Source organism: Meleagris gallopavo, chromosome 3 (genome assembly GCF_000146605.3).
Source record: "Meleagris gallopavo isolate NT-WF06-2002-E0010 breed Aviagen turkey brand Nicholas breeding stock chromosome 3, Turkey_5.1, whole genome shotgun sequence".
Taxonomy (NCBI): Eukaryota; Metazoa; Chordata; class Aves; order Galliformes; family Phasianidae; genus Meleagris; species Meleagris gallopavo.
This window is the reverse complement of record NC_015013.2, coordinates 929,987-954,237: the sequence shown is the minus strand read 5'-3', so window position 1 is coordinate 954,237 and position 24,251 is coordinate 929,987. Positions and strand designations below refer to the sequence as shown.

Genomic DNA, 24,251 nt, shown 5'->3' with positions numbered 1-24,251 from the left:
GCCTGTAATGGCTTGTTGACAGCAGTAAAAAATAATGCTTTCAGATGAACATGTTTTACATGTCTGAAGTTCATCTGTTAACTTCTGTAACTGTAAGTATGTAGCCTTTTAACAATATTGAGGTTTTCTGAATCATAAAGTAATTTCTGGAATATTCTGTTTCGTTCAAAGATGTCACCTTAAATTTAGAAATCAACCATGTTCCATAGTTATGCATCCATCCATGGGTTATCATTCTCAAGTTTCTTTATACCTGGACCTTGAAGTTCATAGAAAAGTGAAAGCTCCTTTTTATTGGAATTAGCTCATCTTTGAGAGAAAGGAAACCTGAGATCTATATTTATTCCTTCAACTCCATCCACTTAAACTCTTTCTGATCACAATGCTTTCTTGTTTGTTAATTATGTTCTTTATCTCTCCCTTGTTCCTTTTCTCTTTTTTGTGTGTTATTCTTGTATATTTTCACAACTCTATCTCTGACTGATTTTCCTGGAGAAGCATCTTGCCACTTCTTCCAGTATCCTATACTCTGCTGTGTCTCTTTTTTCATCACTGCTTTGTAAGTCCTCTACCACGTGTAGATAAGATTGATTTTAACTTCAGTTTCTGCACTGTGTCCAAACAGACAGTCAGCTGAGCAAACGTCTCTCAGCTTTTCTGTAGTAAGTGGAGATGAAACAGCCATACCAGCTCAACTCATGTGACCTGTTTTAGATTTTTACTGCAGAATGAGTTGTGTTCTAAACTCAATTATCTATATTGATTAGACCACTCTTCAGTCAGATGAATACTGCTTCTAGTGCCTTAGGTTATCTTTTCTGGTGTCATAATCAGGAGACTGCTCTTCAAATGTACTCTAGTTCTCTTCAATTTCTTGCCCACAAGTTATTCAGTAATCTCAGTTCTCTATCTCAAGTAAAACCTTAGCTTTGCAGTCTGCATAATCTGTATCTGAACTTAGTGGCAACAGAAAATGTTCTTCAGGATCCTGATAAAACCTTGCCCATCTTCTGCCATTTGTTCATAGCCTCTGGAATTCTTATGGTAGAGATTTAACAGGAGCACTTAATGCACATTCATTTTGTTCATGGACCTGCTGTCCATGAGTTTATCTATTTTTGGTCCTGGTTATATTACGTGTTTCCAGAGGTCTACTGAGGCAGCAGATTACAGAAGTTCACTACTTTACATGTATTAATATATATATTATCTGTTTTAAACCTGTCTGCTATTACTTTCATCGAGTGCCTTTTAGTTTTAAAATGTGTTTTGCAAACTCTCGTCTTTTCACTCATCCTCCTGATATTTTAACTTTGATCGTACCTGTTTTGAAAGTTCATATCTACTAAGATCTCTAGCCTTTTTAGACTCGTGTAAAGTAGCTGCTGTTTGGTGTTCTAGTTGCCTTTCACGGTTTCTACTGACCACTACATCTTCATGCAGATACAGAGGTTAATAATTGCACGCAGGACTTGCACTATGGGTGCCATAAGTTTCATGCTTACTAATTGGCTACCATTATGTGTTGTGTTGGTAATTTTTAAGTCAGTGATGGTTGAGATCTCAGTACTGAATTGTATGTATTGGCAATACATTGTTACATTCTTGGCACAGAGATGTTTTTCAGTCATTTCTTATAACAGTTGCCAATTTATAATTGCCTGGATCTCTCAGGTCTGATCGGAATAAAGCTCATATTTTTGGCCACGTCTGACTGAATAAGTGATTTTGGTTTTATTATTAGTTGCTGTTATGAAAACTTCCAGTAATGTCGGTCCAACAGGAGAGTGTAGACTAGTCTGGATAGATACTAGTACCAACAGTATGTAATGCTTACTCATACTTAGTCAGATATGGATTCATAGAATCTTCTGAATTGGAGGGTACCCTTAAAGCTCATCTAGTCCAAATCCCCTGCAATGAACAGAGAGATCTACAGCTAGATCAGATTTCTCAGAGTCTCATCTAGCCTTAAATGTCCTCAAGTTCAGGGCTTCCAGAGCTTCTGTGGGGAAGCCTGTTCCAGTGCTTCACCACTCTTACTGTAAAAATGTTTTTCCTTATATCCAATCTAAATCTCATCTGTTCTAGTCTGAAACCATTTCCCCTTATCTTATGACTGCAGACCTTGCTAAAGAATCTGTCCCCTTCCTTCTTATAGCCCATCTATAGATACTGAAAGGCTGCTGTCTGTTCTCCCCAGAGCCTTCTGTTCTCCAGGCTGAACAGTTCCAACTCTCTCAGCCTGTCCTCATAGGGGAGGTATTCCATCCTTTGGCTCATATTTATGGCCCTCCTGGACACAGTTTGTTTGCTGAGGGTGCACTCAGTCCCACTGTCAGTGTCACTGAGGAAGATATTAAAGAGCAGCAATCGCAGTACTGACCCCTGAGGGACATTTGTCACTGATCTCCAGAGATAAAGGCATTGACCACTGCTGTCTGGGTGTGGTCTTGCACCTAGTTCCTCATCCATCTAACAGTCTACCCATCAAATTCCATATCATTCCAATCTGTCAAGAAGGATGTTATGGGGAGACCATGTCAAAGATATTATTAATGATATTAGTAAACTGCTAACACACTGTACATTTTCACCGTGAAAGTTTTGCCAGGGAATAACTCTATTTTGGAGGAAGGAGAAAGTAATCTCTTTTTATTACAGGATCCAAAAATGTATGTACAGACAGTGCTGGATGTCCATAAGAAATACAATGCTTTAGTCATGTCAGCATTCAACAATGATGCCGGTTTTGTGGCTGCACTAGACAAAGTAAGTATATGTGTTGAAGCACGGTAACCATTTTCTATCCTTAGAGTTTCGCTTCCCAAAAATTTCACTGTCTTTTGTGATTTATAGGCTTGTGGTCGATTTATAAATAATAATGCAGTGACAAAAATGGCTCAATCATCCAGTAAATCCCCAGAGCTGCTGGCACGATACTGCGATTCTTTACTGAAGAAAAGGTAAGACATATTGTTCCAGATTGGCTTTTGTTTTAAAAGGGTTTAGAAGTTTTATTCTGTGCCTTTGAAAGCATTTCAAGAAAACTTAATTATACCAAATTCTGATTTTAAAAATGAAAAATAAAAATCAGTGGGGAATATCCTACAGATAATTTCACTTCTTAAAGAAGTGGGGAGGGGGAATAGCAGAAGTAGTAGTACTTTTTCTTGTAGTAATATAAGCTCAATTTTTTTTTTTAAGTTCTAGGGGTTTTTTGTTCTAGATGTTATTTTCTTTTTCTGAAATTTGAGTTATAGTATATGTGTGTGTCATGAGGAAAAGATGCACATTCTCCTTTTCCATTAAAGCTTTTGCTTTCCTCCTGTCATTTTCTTTGTATATCCTTCCATCTGGGCAGAAATTGAAGACAAAAACTTTCCTGATTTATCATCGATTCATAATTTAATTATCGTCTGGCTTCAAATGATTAAGCAGCTTATAAAGTGAGTTGATGTCAGTCCAGTTCATGCTGGATTTACGTCAGTTTTGTCACTGACGTGTTTGCTAGCTCTTTTTGGTAGGGAGGTTGGGAAATAAAACCAGGAAAAGTTACTCTTTTTTCCCCTTCCTATCTCCTATCTCTTTTTTCCTCCTGAAAAGGATTGATTTTTCCCTTCTATGGTGTACAGATGTACCTGATATATAAGGTATACCTGATGTGTAAGCATGATGCGGAGGAAAACAGTGTGATGCCAAATTAGCTGTCACCCAGTCAAGACACATCTCTCTGAGCAGTTCTCTCAGTATTACCTTTGATAAGAAGTGAAGGTAGCATCTAGCAGCAGATAAGAAAGCAGAAAGAAAAAGATATCTAAGACCAGAAATCCTGAGAAGTATCAGACTACCAGGAAGTCCCAAGCAGTTCACGGTACAAGAGTTCTACCTACTGTTTCAGAATCACATACTTTATATGCTTGTGTATGTGTGTTGTGTGAAATAAAGACAAAAATACTCAGTACACTGCGCCGTTTTCGCTTAAGAGTCTTTGGTCTCCAAATTATTCAATTTGTATTTATTTGTGAAATAAATTTCCTTATACTTCTTCAAGTTGGTTTCATATAGCAATTTGGAGAATCATAGAAAAAAAACATGCACTTCTTTCATTGCAGCTCAAAGAATCCAGAAGAAGCAGAATTGGAAGATACACTTAATCAAGTGGTAAGATATCTGTAAATATCTGTTCTTTTCAGTTTAAGTTCTGACAAGTCAGTAATATTTGTCAGTTATAAGTCAGATGAGATCAAACCTTTTCCTCCGTATGCTTGATTTCAGTAGCTTTTCAGTAATAATCCTCATATCTGTGAGACTAGTTGTATTTATTTTAATACAAATTACTTAGTGTATTTAAAGTGATAGGGGCAATTTCTGCTAACTTCAGGTTTTTTATATGTATATGTCTATACATAGTTTCTGCAATATGTTCTTATTATATAATGCTTGTGGCTATGTAGATTTTGAATAAATTAGACTGTTGATTTGGAATAGACAGTTAATGCATTTTAAACTGTATCAATTTTTTTTAAGAAGTCACACAAAAAAAGCCTCAAACTGCGTCCAGATTTGACCTGCTAATATAGCAGATATTCTTACACTTTTTTCACTACAAATACTTACTTTTTTTCTTACAACTTACCTTTTATTTTTCCAGATGGTTGTCTTCAAATACATTGAAGATAAAGATGTGTTTCAAAAATTCTATGCTAAAATGCTTGCAAAAAGACTTGTACATCAGAACAGTGCTAGTGATGATGCTGAGGCAAGCATGATCTCTAAACTTAAAGTGAGTATTCCGTGATTGTTCCATGATTTACCATATTGCAGGTCTTCGTGGAATGCACTGATGTATGTACTTTCATGCTTTTTCTCATATGTCATGTATAACCAAATAAGTAGACAGTCTAGTTCACTTCCACTTCTGATTCTTTTATTTTTTTATTTAAACTCCCACGAACTTGGAGCGCAGACCTGTCACATTGGGATTAAATATATTCTTATCCAAATGAACAATTTGTTTCCAAAAACAAAATTTTTTTGTCAAACAAAATAAGATGTAATGATCTTTTAGTAGTCTGTTTCATTATGTGTTTTTCCCATTTTTAAAACAGTTTTCAGCTTCTGATGAAGAGCATGTTTGGTTGGGATTTGAATAAGAGAAACGCTGAGCTTTGTATGTTTTTGTTTAAGAAAATGGTCTCCTTACAGAATTCTTTGTTCTCATTCTTTGTTGTCAAAATGCATCTTGCTGACATGTTCTTATTTTTATTTTTTTTTTTAATCCAGCAAGCTTGTGGTTTTGAATATACGTCCAAGTTGCAGCGGATGTTCCAAGATATTGGTGTAAGCAAGGACTTGAATGAGCAATTTAAAAAGCACCTGACCAATTCAGAACCACTGGATTGTAAGATATATGTTTGCTTATATTACTTCTGAGTACTTTTATTTTGTCTTATTTCTACACATAAAAGCTAATTATGTGAGGGTAATATTTAATTGGCACATCATAATCCCCAAAGTTTAGAGTTATTATTTTGACCAAGATAGATTTTATGCTAGACTTTTTAGGTCCGTATTTTATTGTCTGGTAACACTTCATAGCTTTTGCAGCTCATGGTTAGGTACATAATAAAATCAAGTTGAATACTGTTTCTTTTTTTAATGATTTTGCTTTTGAGCACAACATAGCTTAAGCTATCTTCAATAAAAGCATTAAAAAAAAAAGGATGCTGTGTTTTAGGTTGTTAGAAAGCTTTATTGCTTTGTTTTGGAAGAAAGTCTGTTAATTGAAGTATATTGAAACAAACCCTTTCAAAAGCCAATAGCAATTTGTTGGATTACATAACAGTATTTTCAGGCTTAAATTTTTATTTAGTTTTCTTGTATTACACCTGCTAACATATCCAAAGTTTAATTGTGTGATTTTTTTATTTTTTTATTTTTTTTGCTCCTGCCAACTATATTGTGATGTATTTTCAATACATGTAAATTTGTATGTTAGGTGAGCAGTCTGTTGTTGGGATAGAAACAGGCTAAAAATTTCTACAAAGGAGAAAATTGAATGACTGTCATTGAAAACCTAAACTTATTCAACTTTCTCCATCATCTTGTATGAATTCATTTGTTCTATGGTCTGAATAAAGAAAAAAAGATACATTGTTGAATGGTTTTTCACTGTGGTAGTTTGAGCAAGATAGAACCATTTCCTGTCCTTGTGTTAGAACTCAAATTTGAGCAGCAAGTGGAAGCAAGGACGATAATGCAGTTTGTCCTGCTAATGTGCATTCTTCTCCCTTCCAGTGGATTTCAGCATACAGGTGCTGAGTTCTGGATCATGGCCATTTCAGCAGTCTTGCACATTTGCTCTGCCCTCTGAGGTAAGGTTCTGAACTTTGTTCAACTGAGCAATGGAATTAATAAACAAGAAAGGAAGTTACCAGGCTAATTGTATCCATCTGTTTTTTTTGTGTGGTCTTTTTTTTTTGGTGCATCCGAGAGGATTAGAAGGTTCTTTTTTGTTTAGAAGCTTTGTATGCATATTTTGTATTTGTCTTTTGGCTGAAGGATGTTTGGAACAAGATAAATGAGTAAAGGTAGTGGGAGGAATTTGTGTGAAAGATCTAGCTTCCTTCTCCTGTAGAAAGGTGGTGATTGATGATATTTCAAAGCATTATATAGTAATTGAAAAATTTGTTAGCATATTTTAGTATACTTCTATGTAAGAAACTTCCTTGGTAGTTAGTTCTGCTCTGTCCAACAAACTGTTTGGATACTGTAAGCATTAGTTTTCTATTGAGCACATATTCAAAATAGATAAGGCATGAATGTTTAATACATGAATTTAACTGCTACTAGTGGAGTATCATGGTAGTTAAATCGCCTCATCTTGCCTCTCATTCCATAAAGGAAAGAATGAAATTCAGTTTCTTATTTGGATTTTTATTGTTAGTGATGCTTTTAAAAAGGGAAGTTACCGTCCAGTCTGAAGAATGTGAGTATTTTTAATTTTGAACAATATGGCAGTATAGAGTGATCAGATTTAATTCCTGTGTGTTGTTCTACAGCATGTTCTAGTAGTGGGTGGAGGAAAATAACATTCTTGGTTTTCTTGTTCTTTTTTATACAGTTAGAACGGAGCTATCAGAGATTTACTGCATTTTATGCCAGTCGTCATAGTGGAAGAAAATTAACGTGGTTGTATCAGCTTTCCAAAGGGGAACTGGTTACCAACTGTTTCAAAAATAGATACACACTACAGGTAAGAATAGGGTTATGTCAGTAGAAACACTTGGTGATGTTTGCAATCTTAGAGCTGATTGCAGTGATTGCTTAGGAGACTTGCACTCACACTCTGCTCCGCTGTGTTCATGCGGTTAGATGAGCTGCTCAGTCTCTTTAATCCTTATTTGGAGATAACTGGTTTTCTTCATAGTAAGGGATCATTGCGTAGATAAATGTTAAAAACAGTGAAGTATGTAGTTAGTTAAGTAGCAGAGTTCATGTAGAATACCTGTACCCCCAGACAAATGAATTGTAGTTGATGATACGGTGAGTTGAGCAGTCTTGTATTTGTACATCAAAATATTCATTTTCCTAATTGTTGCATTAGTGTGTGTGTATGTATACACGTTTAACTACTAAGCATTCATTTGCTTTACTCACGTGAATAATGCTACTGGCTTTTAAAAAAAAAAGTTCTTGGTGTTACGATAAATAGAACCTTTGTTATGTCTCTGATGTATTTACTATGATATTACTTCAGATCTGTTTAAAATAAATTTGACTTAGAAATCTTACGTATTACTTTTGGCTTAAATGATTTTCGAGCTGCGTTGTGTGAGGCAAGTGCAACCTCTTTGTGAAAGACATCTTGTATGTCTTGCTTTTCTGTGTGCGTTCTCTCAAAAAGTAGGAGAGCTCACAACAGTGAGAAGAAACAAGATAATCTTAGTCTCTGAACTTTTATAATCAACGTGTTAACTCGGTGACAGGTTTGATAAGCTACTGATAGCTGCTCGCTTATAAATTTGGCTTTGTTATTCTGCTAGATTTAGTAGGGTTGTGAAGATTAATTCAGTAGTCTGGGTAGGTATTTAATGAATATTAAATGAGTAAGAGCCAGGGAGTGGTAGAGGAAAAGATATTATGAAGTGTCTGCAGCTAGTTAAATGCTCAGAATATTAGTTTTTATGTTTAGATGACACTGGAAGATGGAGTTCTGGTTATATAAATAGTATCTGTATTGTGTGTGTAATGATCAGCACTAGTTGGCTATTTTCCTTTGTCCAGTTATTTCAGTGTGTGCTTTTACACTGGTGAATTTCAAACTGCTCAAGTTCAGTAAGTATGTGTGTATTTTCTCATATTCTGATTTTTGTATCTGGTAGGCATCCACATTCCAGATGGCAATTTTACTGCAGTACAACACAGAAGATGCCTACACCGTGCAGCAGTTGACAGACAGTACTCAAATAAAAATGGTAGTGCCTTTGCACATTTAACTGCACTTTTGGTCATCAGGGCTCTTCCTGCTATTGTAAGAAATTGTGTTTAGATATGCTTGGAGCCAGAATTGGTTTCTGTCCTAAAGGTGCAGATGTGCTTCCCTGGTTTACTTTCGTGTGATTGCTAACTGCTTAGTCTTTTGATAAATCTTAGTCTGCCTTGTCACCAGAATGAATTGTGTAGCTTCATGCTGACCCCTGGTGTTAAATAAGATGGCAATATAGGAGGAACAGCGTTTTTTCTAAATGATTGTGTTTTGCATTTCTGTTTTCTGCATTTCAAGGGTTATGGACGTGATCATACCAAAATCTGTATGTCATAAGTTCACTGTCTCCTGTAGAAAGGGTTCACCTCTTCTTCTTCCCAAGTAGCTTTTCTGACCCAACGTTTATTTGGCATTTGTGTCTTTTCTTAGTAGTACTGAATCAAGTCTGCCGGGACTCCTGGAAAGCTTGGCAATCCCTAGTCAGGTGGATTCTTAATTTTTAATTTTAGAAATGCAAATCTAGTAAGTCACTGCAGTTAGTTTATAGCGAATACAGAAGTCTTCCACAGGATTGCCATTTATTACAGATGCCTTTTTGCAGATTTCTGTAGATAGATGCAAACATATATACCTATATATAGAATAAGTGTTTGGTGCAGATTGTAGTTGGAGCAGAATAAAACTCCATACAGATGAAATCTAGCAACATGAAACCCAGAAGACTTGGACTTTGCTAAAATGGCAACTTTGCAGGTTTGCACAGAACATTGACTGGCGTAGCCATCTGGGTGACTGTGAAACTAGTGAAAGTAAGCAGAACTAACCTCCTATTGTACTGAAGACAAAAATATATTAATCAGAAAACAAGATGCTTACTTCTTGAAGCTTAAGTTTGGCATGGTACTTACATTTACATGGCTTGGAGAAAAATGATTTCTTAAACTTAAATCTGCTTGCAAATCACTCTTATAACACAACTGGGAGGATCTGTTGTTTGGAATTAGTCTTTATAAAGAATTTAATGGTAGTTGCCAGTTGAAGGGTACTATGTCCTAACACCCAAAAAGGCTCACTACATTTTATTCCTGTGAAGTACGTCTTTTTTATTGCTTTCCAGGCTCATTTTATGGTGTTCTGCACTCAGTAGTTCTTAGTGTAAATCTGTGTATTCTTATTAAAGGATTTTAATTTATGGAAAGGAAAGGAGATGACTGGCTGGCTGTGCTGATGTTTTCTGTAATTTTGTAGGATATCTTGGCACAAGTTCTACAGATACTGTTGAAATCAAAATTACTTGTAAGTACCTCTTGCTTTTTTTTATGATTTGCTTAACAGTCGGCAAAATGTACTGATTAACTATGTTTGTTTATTTTGTTCCAGGTTTTGGAAGATGAAAATGCAAATGTTGATGAGGTGGAGCTAAAACCAGATACCTTAATAAAGCTGTATCTTGGTTATAAAAAGTAAGGGAAAAACTTGAGATACATACTTTTGGATAGTATGGGTAGCACCTTGTTTGTTTTTGGAATTTTAGTAGAATTTGATATTCCTGAAATGAAAGCTCCTGAGATCAAGTACCAATTCAGATATGGATCCCCATATCAGCTTCAGAGGAGACAGATGGCTAATAAGGAAATAGAGAAGATTTGAGCTATCTGACGTTGATTTTGTCACAAGGGCTGTCATGACCTTAATGTTTTCACACCTTCATTTTGTTCCTTGAATCTTATGTATTTTTTGCATAATTTATAAGGTGTATGACTTAAATGCAGTCAGCAAAATACTTCATATTCTGTGATCATCAAAGGCCAAACACTTAAATATTCATCCAGTAGAGATAACTTAAGAACATCAGCAGGCTCATTTTAGAGCTTCAGAGTGTAAAGTGCTGTGATAACTTAAACATGATTCTCAGTAGTTTTTCTTGCCTAATCAGTGTTGTTTTTAATGTTCATGTATTTTAAGCTGCTCTCACCACTCTGGTGACTTTTTTTACCATACTAACCAGAGCATAGACATGCATTCAGTGAGGAGTTCAGTTCTTCAGGAGGATGAAATCTCAAGTAAAAGAAACATTTTAAACCTGTCCTTGTTGCATCCTTCATCTGCTTCTACCCTTTTGACCAGTAAGGTTTGAGCGTATACACTGGTCAGTTACAACAATGTAATAATGGAAGTGCTCAAGTATTGCTGCATTGTGTGTATTGGAGGCTTCAGTTATGACTCACAAGATAATGCTAAATAAGTAATGGGTTTTCTCCCCACTGCAGTGCTTCCAAAAGTATGGCTGACTGGCCACACTCCTGAGTGCCTTGGTGCTGTGGCTTATTCCCCACTTCTAATGTGGGATGGTATGTGGTACATACAGTAATGGCACAGCTCTGGGCACTGTAGAGTGTGTGAAAGGCATAATTCAGTTTTATAATAAATGATTTTCTTCATGTCACAATTAATTATTTTCTCTGCTGTCATAATTCAAATGTAAATTAAAATGGTGATTTTATTTCTACTGACCTTTTTTGTGTTCACTGATTAGAAGCTTCTTACTAAACATAGAAATCATTCAAACCAGTGTAACTGTGCAGTTCTGATTTGACCTAACAGATGAGTGCATTGTATTCAGTAAGTCATGGAATACATGGACAACAACCAAATAGATATTTGGGGTTTCTGGTTTTTTTTTTTGGTTTGTTTGTTTGTTCTTTTATTTAATTTGAATAATATTGTCTAAAACTTTTGGGAGTGTCAAAGTCCACTTTTCTTGTAAAATTCTGATAGTGTGGTGTGTAAGTTGTTTTGGTGAGATCTTTGTGGGTTTCTTTTATTTTGAAAATAGGCTGATTTATTTGATTAACTTCTAATTTTCTTTGCAGCAAAAAGCTAAGGGTGAACATCAATGTGCCAATGAAAACCGAACAGAAACAGGAGCAAGAAACTACACACAAAAATATAGAGGAAGATAGGAAACTACTGATTCAGGTGACTTACATTGCAGGATTCTGCTGCACAGCGCACACAAAATTTCAACTTTATAATCCTCTAATGAAGCAGACTGCAGAGAACTAAAAGCAGTGTAGCATTCCAGTGTAATAGGCTGAAGCTAAAAATATGTTACAGCTTTAAAGTTCCTTCCAGTCTGTAATAGAAAGTGTAGAAAGACATACTGTGATACTGTTCTCCACATTGTTTTAACATGTTGGTATTTGGGTTCCATGGATGCATTTGCTCATGAGATTTCTAACTGAAAATTGGAAATACTGGGTTAGATGAACTTGAAGGTATTTTTTGTCACTTCATTTAGAAGTACTTAAGAAGTAGAGGGGGTACAGAAAGCAAATTGAGTAGGGTAGTTCAGTTGGAGAGGGCATTCAGAAACAAGTTCTAGCTGCCTTTCCTCTTTAGGGCTAACCAAAAGTTAATGCACATCAATGTGGATGTTGTCCAATTGCCCCGAGATTAGAAATGTACTACTAAAAGAATGTCACAATAAGGTTAAATATATAAGTAATATTTCATGTTATACAATTTTTTTTTGTTTGTGGTACTTACTGATCTTAAGTAACATAGTTCTTAAAATTCCTGTGTGAGAAAGACTTGATGACTGTATTCTATGTAAAATCTGAGTTCTCAAAATCAGAGTGAATAGTTGGCACTCTGCAGGTGTATGGGAATTGCTAAGTCAAGGCCTGAACCAATGGTTGAGCCCCAAGTGAAGGAACACAGCCAGTCCTGGGAGCACAGGCAAAAGCAATTCAGGTTCTTCCCCACCCTAAGCCTCCTTTAAGGGCTGGCTGCTACAAGGGACTGTTGGCTACCAGGAGATCCCTCCTTTTGGAGGATTTGGTGAGCCCCAATCCTTGGGGTGGGTAAGCAAATCTTTAACTGGATTGTCACCCTTTTTTGGGTAGGTTAGAGCTGGTTATCTGCTGTTGCCTTTTCCTAGAGTAGATAAGTTTATCCCCGCCTCCTGCTGAAGTTGTGTTTATAATGCTGCTGTGGTGGTAGATGTGATCCACTGAAGAAATAAAATAGCTTTATGCGGGACAAGCTCCCAAGTATCTCTTTCTGACTTTGCTGTGCAGGCTGCTATTGTAAGAATCATGAAAATGAGGAAGGTTCTAAAACACCAGCAACTACTTGGAGAAGTGTTAACACAGCTGTCCTCAAGGTTCAAGCCACGCGTTCCAGTAATTAAGGTATGTGAGAATTATTGCTCTACCCTTGTGTTCTTTGTGGTGAGGAGTATTAAATATGTCTTTCTGAATTAGAAAAGGAAATTAAAAAAATAAAAAAAAAAAAACATCTTCAAAGGCATGGCATGGTGGTTGGCTTGGCACTTCATGTGGGAGGGTGCTGTCACTGTGGTTTCCAGCAGTGGCTGTGATCTGCTTGTGCAGAGTTCCACCATGGCATCCACCCAGAAGAAAGCCATGTCCTCTGTGTCTCCACTCAAGCCACAGGGAGCAATGTGGCCACTCAGACAGAGCTCCTAAGGGAACACGTGGCCATCCAGGTCTCAGGCACAGGGTGTGCTGAAATCTTCAGCCAGTGGCTGTTGGTAGCAGTGAGTACACCTGTGGAAAAAGTACCTAGGTTAAAGAGATGCTTAGCCTGTTGGTAGAGCTTTAGGAGGATATGGGCTTCATGAGGTGCTGGGTGCAATGAAGCACGTCTGAAATACATCTACACAAATGGGATGCAGCATGAGCAACAAGCAGAAAAGGCTGGAAGTCTTGGCTCTGCCCCAGAGCTGCAACATCATTGGCATAAGTGAAATCTGGTGGGAAGAGTCTAGTGACTGATAGTCTCTACTTTTCAGAGGAGACAGTCAGGGCGAGTGAGGTGATGAGGTGGTGCTTTTTGTAATGATGTGGATGGACTGTACAGATCTGTCATTTGGAAATGATGTGGTTGAGAGCCTATGGGTCAGGATTACAGGATAAGCAAATAAAGGAGATGTTATTGTGGGATTTTGCTGTAGACCACCCAGCCAGTATGACAACACCAATGAATTATTCTTTACGAGACTAAGAGAAACCTCTAGATCAACTGTCCTCATCCCTTATGGGGGACTTCAGTTTCTTAGGCATTAACTGAGAACACCACACAGCTGATACAAGTAGGTCCAGGAGGTTCCTAAAACACTTTGATAATGATTACCTGATATGGGAGCTGATGAATAAAGGTGCTCTCCTAGATCAGTTGTTTGTGAGCAGAGATCTCATGAGTCAAGTGGTGTTTGGTGGCCATCTTCATCATAGTGACCGTGAAGCAGTTGAATTTTAATTCCTTGGTGACTGGAGGAAAACTGCCACCAAAACTTCAACCCTGGCTATGGGGAGAGCAGATTTCAGCCAGCTCAGGTAAATAGTAAAGTCCCCTGGGAAACTGCTTTTAAAGGCATTTGGGTTTATTAGTGCTGGTCATTTTCAGCTTGGCTGAACAGGGTTGTTCTTCTAGAGATCCTTAGGCAGGAAAAGGAAGTGTATGATCAATAAAAGCAAGGTGAGATAACATGGGAATATTACAGGGACACTGCATGCCTTCATAGAGAGAAAATTCTTGTGGCTGAGTCTTGGTTACAAGTTGAGGCTGGCCAATACTAACTAAATACGTCACCAGCAAAAGGAGAGAATTGTTGAGAATGATCATCATGCAAATGGGGCATAGTTTAATGCAGTCTTGGCCTTTGTCTTTAGCACTAATGATGAGCTCTGGCACTCCAGGTGCCCCAGTTGGGCTGGAGGTCTGTGACTGTGGGAACGATCAGAGTTTGCTGGAAGTTGAACTTGTGTGAGGTTTTCTGCTCCACATGGATGCATATACCCTTACTGGACCTGATGGAATTCATCCCAGGGTACTCAGAGTGCTGGCTGATACCATCATGAGACCTGTCTCAATTATTTTCCAACAGTCTTAGGAATCTGGAGAGGTCTCAGTTGACTACGAGCTGGCAAACATTCCAGTTTTCAGGAATGGCAAGAAAGAAGATTCTGGCAATTGTAGGTCTGACAGTCTCACTTCAGTGGCTGGTAAAATTATGGAGGAAATGATGCTGGTCATTAATGAAAAACACATGAAGAATAATGTTATCATTGGTCACAGCCAACATAAGTTCATGAGGGAAAGGTCCTGTTTAACTAACTTAATTTCCTTTTATGACAAGGTCACCCATCTGGTGGACAGAGAGAAGCCGGTTCATGTTATCTTTTTAGATTTTAGTAAAATTTTTGATACTGTTTCTCAACAGTGTCCTTGTACAAAATGTCCAGCATACAGCTAGACAAAAACAACATGATGTGTGAACAATTGGTTGACAGCAATTGGGCCCAAAGGGGGTTACTTCTGTGACAAACAATCACAAGTGGAGTTCCCCAGTGCTCCATTTTAGGGCCAGTTCTCTTTAATGTTTTCATAAATGACTTGGATGGTAGGACAAGAAGATGTTTTGAGCAAGCTTGGTGATGGTACTAAACTGGGAGAAGCTGTTTCCTCTGTTGAGGAGAAACTGTTCCTGTTGTTGCAGAGAAAATTAGATAGCTGGGTAACCACCTACTGCCTGAAGTCTAGTAAGAGCAAGTACTGGATTCTGCACCTAGGAAGGGACAACTCTGGCTGCTCATACAGATATGGGGATGAGATGCTGGAGGGCAGCCCTGCTGAGAGGGGGATTTGAGGGTCTTGGTTGACTGCAAGTTGAGCAGTGTGCCCAGGCAGCCAGGAAGGCCAACTGGGGTGCATCAAGTGCAACACTGCTAGCCAGTCAAAGGAAGTGATTTGCCATGTTCTGTTCTGCACTGGTGCAGCCTCAGCTTGAGTATTGGGTGCAGCTTTGGGTGTTACAATACAAAAAGGACACAAAGCTATTAGTGCCCAAACAAGGGCTGCAAAGATGGGGATCTGGAAGGTTGGATGTCAGGGGGAAGTTCTTTACTATGAGAGTGAGGTGAGGTGCTGGAACAGCTGCCCAGAGAAGCTATGGATGCCCCGTCCATCACTGGAGGTGTTCAAGGCCAGGTTGGATGGGGCCCTGGGCAGCCTGGGCTGGTATGAAATGTGGAGGTTGGGTTCCTGCTGTGGCAGGGGGGTTGGAGATTGAGATCCCTTCCAACCCGGGCCATTCTGTGAGGGGCTGAACGTTTGTTAAGCATGGATAAGAAGAGACTGAGGGAAGACCTCATCATGACCTACAGCTTCCTCACAAAGGGAAGCAGCGGAAAAGGCGCTAATATATAAAAATAATAGCTTCTCTGGGGACCAGCAATAGAACCTGAGGGGAACAGCAGGGAAGCTGTGATGGGAAATTCAGGTTGGGTATCAGGTGAAGTTTCTTCACCAAACAGGTGGTTGAGCACTGGAACAGCCTCACCAGGGAAGTGGTTGCAGCACTGAGCTTTGCAGAGTTCAAGAAGTGTCTGGACGGTGCTCTCAGATGTATGGTCTGATTTTTTTTTTTTTGGGTTGTCATGTGTGGAGCCAGGAGTTGGACATGATGATCCTTAAGGGTCTCTTCCAACATGGGATGTTCTATGATTCTAAAAATATGAAATGGGTAGAAGCAGATTTTCAAAGTTGTAACTAAGCAGTAAATATTTTAAGCAGAAAAATGCAGATTTCTTTTATGATTTCTCAAACTGTTGTAGTTTTGTATCAGCACCAGCATGCAGTAGCCCCTGCTCCATGCTTACCCACTTGCTCTCACAGTTGTGCATGTTCCACCTCTTTGCAGGCCTGGTTATATATTAGTTTCCTAATCTCCTCAAGAATAAAAATGTTGGGAGGAGATTATGGTTTAATTATCGTTTCATGATTGTTTGGTTTAGCATTGTGAAGGATGTTTTTTTCCATCCTAGAAGGACAGGTGGAGCAGGAACAGACAGTGGAGAGCCATTACCAAACCAGGCACCAATGCTAAAAGAGATGCGTACAGACAAGTTATTCTAGGCAACTAGTTACTACAGTAGCAATCTTTAGTTAACACTCAGCAAATAAAAAGTTAAACAGATGCAATCTTACTACCAAGTTGCTCAGCAGCGAGTAGAATAGTGAATTAATCTCCAAGTCAATACCATGGAATGGCATCAAGTAAGCATAATTCAGTTTAGTGGATAAGCATAATTCAGTTAGTGGAGAGTCTTCTTTTTGGCTGTGGTCAGAAACAGGAGAGTGAATTGCCTTTGTCTGTGCTTGTAGCCTACTGCCATCCTCTACTTGGCATACGTTTCAGTGCCCAGAATTGTTCAAAGCTTGTAGCAACCAGAAGCATTCTGCCAGTGTCTCTCCACTTACCTTTGTTTCTCCCCCTAGAAATGCATTGATATCTTGATTGAGAAGGAGTACTTGGAACGTGTCGATGGTGAGAAGGACACCTACAGTTACTTGGCTTAATGTTTTTATTAGCAATTTTCTGACTGTGTGACACTCGGCAAATAGGTATGTGATGGAAAGAATGAAAGCAAAGGAACTTCATAGCAGCCACCCTGCTGCCATTTGGACCTCCCTTTTTAATAACTGAGACCAGGACTCCCCATCAGCCAGTCTCAGATTTACATCAGAACTGCTCAGGATTGATACATTTCAAGTATGTAAATATGGACACCAATGCCATTTAACCTAATTTAAGAACAGAGAGGAATCAGACCCTTCTCATTTAAGGGTTGCATGCTACTGCATTTAAATCAATACATTGGCTATATGATAAACAGCTGCCGTCACTGGCAGCACTTACAAATGTTGGCAGCACTTTGAGAGCAAGTCTGAATGGACCCATGTGTAATCTGCTATGGAAAAACCATTTGTATAGTGTGTTTCATTTTTTAATGTGTGATAAATAAAAAAAAAAGTTAAAAGATTTCTGTACAAGTTGCATTTGGTTTTATTAAGTTTCATGATTTCTAAATGTAAATAAAAGGTATAATAATGGTTATGAAAGCTACAGAAATTTGTTTTGGTTTTCCTCCTTTCCTGGTGATTTAAAGTATACTGTTCTCTGAAGAAATTAACTTTTATCTGTAATCAAACATAAATGTTATTTCTTTTTAAGAGGAAACATGTTTTGAAAAAGAAGAAAATTGTGCTCCTTTTGCAAGAGAGAGCAGAACAGAAGATAGGTGAAATATATGCAGGTCATCTGAAATTTGACTTTTTTTCTTTTTTTTAATACATCATATCACTCTTCCTACAGTCTCCCAGTCTTCTGGAAAAGCCCAGGGCCCAGACATGTATATGTGTTGCAGGATAAAGAAGTGGATGGAGGGCTGGGAGCAAAGAGTTTTGGTGAATGGAGTTAATTCCATCTGGAACCTGGTCATGAGTGGTGCTCCTCAGGTGTTAGGTCCTGTTTAGTATCTTTATTGGTGATCTGGATGAGGGAATTCATACACCCTCTGTAAGAACAAGAAGTTGGGGTTAAGTGGTCCTCTGCTTTTGGATAGGAAAACCCTACAGAGGGATCTGGATTGATGAGCTGAGGCCAAGGTGATGAAGTTCAGCAAGATGGCATGCTGCATCCTGTTCTTAAGTCATGGCAACCCCAGGCAGTGCCTGCAGGCATTGCCTATAGGCAGAATGGCAGGAAGGTAAGGGAAATGACGTGGGGGTGTTGGTCAATGCTCGGTTGAATGCGAGCAAGTATTGTGTCCAGAGGGGTGAGCAGGCCAGTAGCATCCTGACTTCTATCAGAAATAGTGCAGCCAGCAGGACCAGGCAGGTGAGCATCTTGCTGTACTCAGCACTCATGATGCGTCCAGTTTTGGGCCCCTCAGTACAAGAAGGACAACAAAGTTGGTGAAGGCACTGAAACATGAGTCTTAAGGAGAGCAGCTGAGGGAAGTGGGATCATTTAGTTTCTTCTGAGGAGGGACTTCAGAATTGTTGCTCTCTACAACTCCCTGAAAGGTGTGTGTGTGGTGAGGTGGGGGTTGGCCTCTTCTCTTGCTTAACTAGTGATAGGACTAGAGAGAAGGGCCTTAAGGGTCAGGTTGGATATTAGGAAAAACTTCTCTAAAGGAGTGGTCAGGCACTGGAATGGGCTGCCCAGTGAGGTAGTTGAGTTACGGTCCCTGGGGTTGTTTGAAGAATGTGTAGGTGTGGTACTTAGGGACGTGGTTTAGTGGGCAATATTGGCAGTAGGTGGACAGTTGAACTGAGTAATATTGGGGATCTTTTCCAGCCTTTATGATTCTATGATTCCCTAACTACTGCCTTGAATAAGGTTAAGGCACTGAGCAGAAAACTCCGTGTTCCTAAAGACTAACCCTTACTAAATACTACTCGTGATGAGAATAAAATAAGAGTGTTGCTATATACGTGTGCGACCAAGTTTTATTCCATCTTATCATATGCATGTGAGAGAAACCGGTTTCTACATGTTACAAAAAGTTACCCTTCCAGTTCTGTCTTATCTTTTTTGTCCTTGATGGTGAAAGGACTTACTTCTGCTTCTGCATCCAAACCATTTTTTCACCTTTAGACATGGTGGCTTCCCATTTTTCTGAGAGAGAAGCTATTTTTTATGGTTACAATTAGGCTTTGATCTACAGAAATGTTTGATTTTTCACAAAGTTCCAGCTTGAATTTGGGAGTATTAGATGTGATCCTACCATACTTCAAAAATTGAGAAAATACCTTATTACACTTGAGCTTCTGCAAGCTTGCTATCCCTGTACTGAAAGAGCCTTAATTGTACCAAGACTGCCTGCGTGGTTAATAGAAACACTTTGTTGTTCATTTTTTGAAATGCCTTTTGAAGATTTTAAGATGTGCTTTGTAGAAGAAAGTAGGAGTAGCATGGTGGAAGCCCAGAACTACAGTGCTGCAAGCTGCCTCTCAAAACCATCACTGGTTAAAGCAGGATTGCTTTGTACAGTTAGTTTATATATTGTGCAGAGCTCTTCTTAAATCACAATTGCTGTCAACTTGGCTCCAGGGAATAGATGTACTTTATCTAAGCAGGGAGAAATTAACTTAGCTCCTTTTAGAGAAGTCAAGTTGTCTTGTTGGGTCACTCTTGTCACAAACGGACAGAGAAAGAAAAGCCACCCCTCACAACTTAATACTCCTCAATAAGTCAAGTCCAGAGAGTGGCTCAGTGTCTGGATGAAGATCAGTGACAAGGTGTCCCCCAGGGGTCAGTGCCGGCGCCAGTACTCTACACTATCTTCATCAGTGACACTGACATGGGGTCAAGCACACCCTCAGCAAATTCACTGATGATGCCAAGTGGTGGGGTTAACACACCAGGACAGGATGCCATCCAGAGGGACAGAGACAAACTTGAGCTGTGGGCCCAGGTGAACCACATGAGGTTCAGTAAATCCAAATGCAAGGTGGTCTTGCACCTGGGTTGAGGCAACCCTCACTACCACTGGGAGATGAAAGGGTTGAGCACAGCCCTGCTGGGAAGGACCTGGGGATAATGGTGGATGGGAAGCTGGATATGAGCCAACTGGCCAGAAAGCCAACCATATCCTGGGCTGCATCAAAAGGAGGAGGCGATCCTGCCCCTCTTCTCTGTGCTGGTGAGGCCTCAGCTGGAGTACTGCATCCAGATGTGGAGTCCTCAGTACGGGAGAGAGATGGAGCTGTGGCCGTGCATATAGAGAATGGGCACAAAAACGATTCCAGGGAGGGAACACCTCTCCTACAAGGACAGTCTGGAGAAGAGAAGGCTGCAAGGTGACCTGATAGCAGCCTTTCAATTTCTAAAGGGCAGCTACAGGAAAGAAAGGAACAGGACTCTAGCAGTGCAATAGCTGCACTCTAAACAAGTTTAGATTGAAATTTCATCATATAAGAGGAATCTGTACCACTAAAAGCAAAGTAGTTGTTGCTTACAGCTAAGCAGTACAAAGGATACAACATAAATGGCCTCAGACCAGTTTGATTCAAGTGAGGTATATAATTAGTCATGTTATTCTGTTTGCAGCTTGAGATACCCCATGCAGGGTGGCAGTTACTGGAGCCACCATTGCCTGTTCTCTTACCAAGTGATACAAGCGGAGTCTTGTCTGTGTTATTTCTACAGAATCAACTGAGTAGAGAAAATCATGGCACCTGCGTTAGTATTAAGCTAGTACACAGGCGGAAGGACAGCTTCTAAGACTATGTTACTCATCTTAAACTTGGCATTAACACCTATTAGCTTCACATATCATTACAACTACCACCTTCCTCCCAGCCTCCCTTCTTTTTTTTTTGGAGTACACTCCCTCCATTTTTAAATCCATCCGCTGTCAACTGACTCCACATTAGGACTGATAAGGCAGAGCAGAAGTAGAAGAATAACAATTACAGTTGAACAGAACTAGGCAAGTATGTACTGCCTTTATTTAGAAATTAAGTTTTGAGAACTGGCTAAAACAGCATTTCAACTCCATTCCCATAAAAATGAAGAAGTTCAAGTATCATTTATTCAAGATTGAAAAATGCACCACACCACATTATTGCAAAAGGTCATAGGTACAAAACACTGCAGCTGGTGAGAAGGCAATAAAAAGTTTTGTTTTTTTTTTTTTAAATTGGTTGCTATAAATTACTGTTACAGTACTTTGCAAACACAGAATTTCAAATAGCTTTTTTTTTTTTTAAATTGCCCACAGTACTAGATTTTCCTGAAGATAAGGCAGCTGTATGCTTATAAGAAGAGGTAGCTGGTGTCAAGGGATTTCCATTTCTCTTTCTATACCCACATACTTAAGGGCATCAGCTTGGCTATATCTGAAATAAAAATAAGAACAAAAATTAAAACGGGCATCACTGGAGCAGTAGCATGGAGCATTTCAGCTTCATTGTTCTGACATAACACAGCACAGTCTGGAATGCTTTCTGCCTTCCCCTAGTTTCCTCACCACTGAAATTTACTTCCTGTGTGAGTTTGCAAATGCAGAACAATGCTGAACATTCAAGAAATGCTATTAGAGGAGCTTGAGCCAAAAGGGAGTAAGTAGCCCATAAAGTTTCACACTTCCAGTTTAGAACTCAGTGCTGAAGGTCAATAAAGGCATTTCTCAAAATTGGCTTATGTAGTATTGTTTTCACTAGACAGTGAAGTTCTCCTCTAGCAAGATTATCTTAGCAAGCGCTTCTCTGTAATAAAACAAGCTTTCCTTACCCATTTCTGAATAATAATAGAAACAACCTGTACTGCTTATCTATGGAAGTACCAGAGAAAGTTTTGTGCTTATCTGCATGGAAACATTATGCAAAAGTCTGTCTCCCTTCTTAAGTTACATTTCTTTTATTGATATAAGCCACCTTTCCAAGTTCACAAGGCTCTTGGCCAAATGCTTTGCTCAATTAAAAAAGAAAATAAAGTAGCCAGAGGACTGCCTCTCACTGCTCTAAGGTGCTGAGACCTGAAGTTATCAGGAAGCAGGTACAGGTAACTAATTGAACATGTCATAAAAAGAAGTTAGAGGAAACATCTACCAACCTGTAGTCAAAGAAAAGTTCTTCACCAGTCTGAATGGCTCTTTTAGCAAATATTCCTATTCTGTGATCGCCATTAACCATCATAACTGTTAAAAAGAAACAAACTCACGTTAAGGTAAATACTGATAAAATGTATATTTACATCCCACAACGTATTTAACAATATTGTTAAATGAAAGCTAACTATAAAACATACCTTTTGCATAGCAGTTGGGATTTACTGAATGGTTTGCAAATCTAATCTTGTTTCCCTTGCGTGTTGCATCAACCACAAAATCTAGGAGTAAAAACCATAAGCAATAGGAAGGTCATCTACAAACAGTTTCTCTGTAATTTTTTAATGATTAATATGCTTAGATTTTAGCAGCTGGAAAAGACAACCGCTCAACTACACTGAAGAGGTGGCACATCTTTATTATTCTGCAACTCAGAACGATCCTACTGCCCCACCCGCTGCAGCCCATTTATCTCCTGCCACAGTAGCTCCCACTGGAAGCTTCTCTGCCTTTACTCCACAAGGGCAAGCTCCATAAATACATTAAGCCAACACTTACAGAAGGCAAAGCTTTTCTTTCAAATGATTTATTGTATTCCATAACTGACACAGTATAGTTTTCTTATTTCCTGCAAGCAGCAGCAGCTTCCCATCTGCACACAAAATTACCTTCACAACTTACTGCTATTTAAGTCACAGTGAAATTATTTCAAATAATACCTAGCAAGACAAATAATTCAGGCTAGTTTACTAATGCTTCTAAGTATTTCATGGAATAAAATTACAGTTTCTCAAATCATTGTCTGTAGCTGCCTTGACTAATAGGCTCTTCCACTAATATCTCCTTGAATATCATTTACATAAATCCCCTCTGCTCTCAGTACTAGGAATCAGCAAATAGCTGGGAAAGGATGTGGAACAAAGAGCTGCTTATAGTCTTACCTACTGCCAGCAAAAAAACAGAGCTGAAGAATATTGTGAACAAACATTTTATTTATGCTGCAAGGATTGTGACTAGTAAACACATACCATTATTCAAGTTAAACAGAAAGCTGCACATGTACTTGTCATATACTTTTCCTCTTCTGTCTGCCTCATCCTGAGAGATAATCTGAAAGAAATAGTTCTTGTAAACCACCTCTCCCCTTTTGTAACTGTAACAGCTTAAGGCTAAAAAAACAAGACATTCTGAAGAATATTCTAGATTTATCAAACAATACAGCTTGCTTTTAGCATGAGTAAGTTCTTTCAGAGTAGGAAGAAAGAATCGCTTTTCATCTTAAAAAGGAAGACTCCGTAAATCTTCAATTTCTTTTTATTACCATGGAATAACATTTAATGGAAGTGCTCACTGAATTTTAGTGAAAATCACATTGAAGATTAAAAATGGCACTCCATTACTCATTCTCACAAGAGCCTCAATTTTTGGTGACATTTCAACCATTTAACTCTTGCATTTGGAGCCTGTAACAGCAGTAGTACATACCTAGCCAATCACCTCTCTCTCTCTAGAGAACAACATCAACTTGGTTTGGAACCAAGAGATTGTCTCTAACACACAACTTTACCAATTAAGTTCATACATAACCAGAGGTGTCCTTTACCTCACCACAGTATTCAGAGATGAATTCATTCTTCTGTACAGGATCTTTGATGAAAATTCCCCAGCCTGCCACATCCGAAGGTGCCAATAGTAAGTGCTGAGGGAGGTGAATGAAAAAAAAACAACAGACATGGTTGGCTTAGATCGACCTTCCCTCCCCACCTTGACACAAGGATTTTTCTAACTGACAAGCACAAACAGACATTAAGAACTTCGGACTAGAAAGGTTTGCTGAAGGAGCATAATGCTGATTAACTCATTGTTTGACTGGCCAACTTGTGAGAAGATGCTGCAGAGTAGAATTAAGAATTTATTTGTTTTTAAAATATCAAACAGAGATGAACAGGCTTCACAGAGATACTCGGTAGACAAGTTAAGTGCATTACAATCAAGTGAACAAAGAAATAGCCAGTACTAATGACTAAAGCCAGTACTAAAGTGAACCAGCAGCTAGCTACCCTTCAAAACTGCAGCCTATATGCAAATCACAAGTGAAGGCTGAGTGAGAAAGAAGAGATCCTTCCACAACATTTTTCAGAAAACACAAGAAATCCTAACTTGGTATTGGAAAATGCTAAAACATATACAGTGCTTAAAAGTAACACATAAGCAAGGTAAGATAGATGACAGCTATCTCCCCTTCTGATTTTACTGTTGATTGTTTTTCTCGTTTGTTTTTTGTATGTTTGGAGGGTTTTCCTGTTGTCATCACCACCTCCCCCCTCCCTTTT

General features: G+C 38.7%; 2 protein-coding genes across 6 annotated transcripts in view; one reads left to right on the top strand and one right to left on the bottom strand.

Moving 5' to 3' along the window:
• Window positions 1-17,422, top strand: part of CUL1 (cullin 1) — a 36,325-nt gene extending 18,903 nt beyond the window's left edge. Inside the window, exons 9-21 of the mRNA XM_003204676.4 lie at window positions 2,665-2,772; window positions 2,860-2,966; window positions 4,116-4,164; window positions 4,655-4,786; window positions 5,287-5,404; window positions 6,301-6,377; window positions 7,127-7,258; window positions 8,388-8,480; window positions 9,740-9,787; window positions 9,872-9,954; window positions 11,365-11,470; window positions 12,574-12,687; window positions 16,799-17,422. Coding sequence (XP_003204724.1) covers window positions 2,665-2,772; window positions 2,860-2,966; window positions 4,116-4,164; window positions 4,655-4,786; window positions 5,287-5,404; window positions 6,301-6,377; window positions 7,127-7,258; window positions 8,388-8,480; window positions 9,740-9,787; window positions 9,872-9,954; window positions 11,365-11,470; window positions 12,574-12,687; window positions 16,799-16,879 — 1,248 coding nt within the window. The 3' untranslated portion in view covers window positions 16,880-17,422. The remainder of the gene's footprint in view (window positions 1-2,664; window positions 2,773-2,859; window positions 2,967-4,115; window positions 4,165-4,654; window positions 4,787-5,286; window positions 5,405-6,300; window positions 6,378-7,126; window positions 7,259-8,387; window positions 8,481-9,739; window positions 9,788-9,871; window positions 9,955-11,364; window positions 11,471-12,573; window positions 12,688-16,798) is intronic.
• Window positions 17,423-20,785: 3,363 nt separating this feature from the next.
• Window positions 20,786-24,251, bottom strand: part of EZH2 (enhancer of zeste 2 polycomb repressive complex 2 subunit) — a 44,488-nt gene continuing 41,022 nt past the window's right edge. For all 5 annotated transcript variants that reach the window (XM_010708236.3, XM_010708237.3, XM_010708233.3 and 2 more), the window contains 5 exons: window positions 23,522-23,617; window positions 22,947-23,028; window positions 22,119-22,199; window positions 21,924-22,008; window positions 20,786-21,208 (listed from right to left, as the gene is read on the bottom strand). In XM_010708236.3, the coding sequence (XP_010706538.1) occupies window positions 21,148-21,208; window positions 21,924-22,008; window positions 22,119-22,199; window positions 22,947-23,028; window positions 23,522-23,617 (405 nt within the window). In that variant the 3' untranslated portion in view covers window positions 20,786-21,147. The remainder of the gene's footprint in view (window positions 21,209-21,923; window positions 22,009-22,118; window positions 22,200-22,946; window positions 23,029-23,521; window positions 23,618-24,251) is intronic.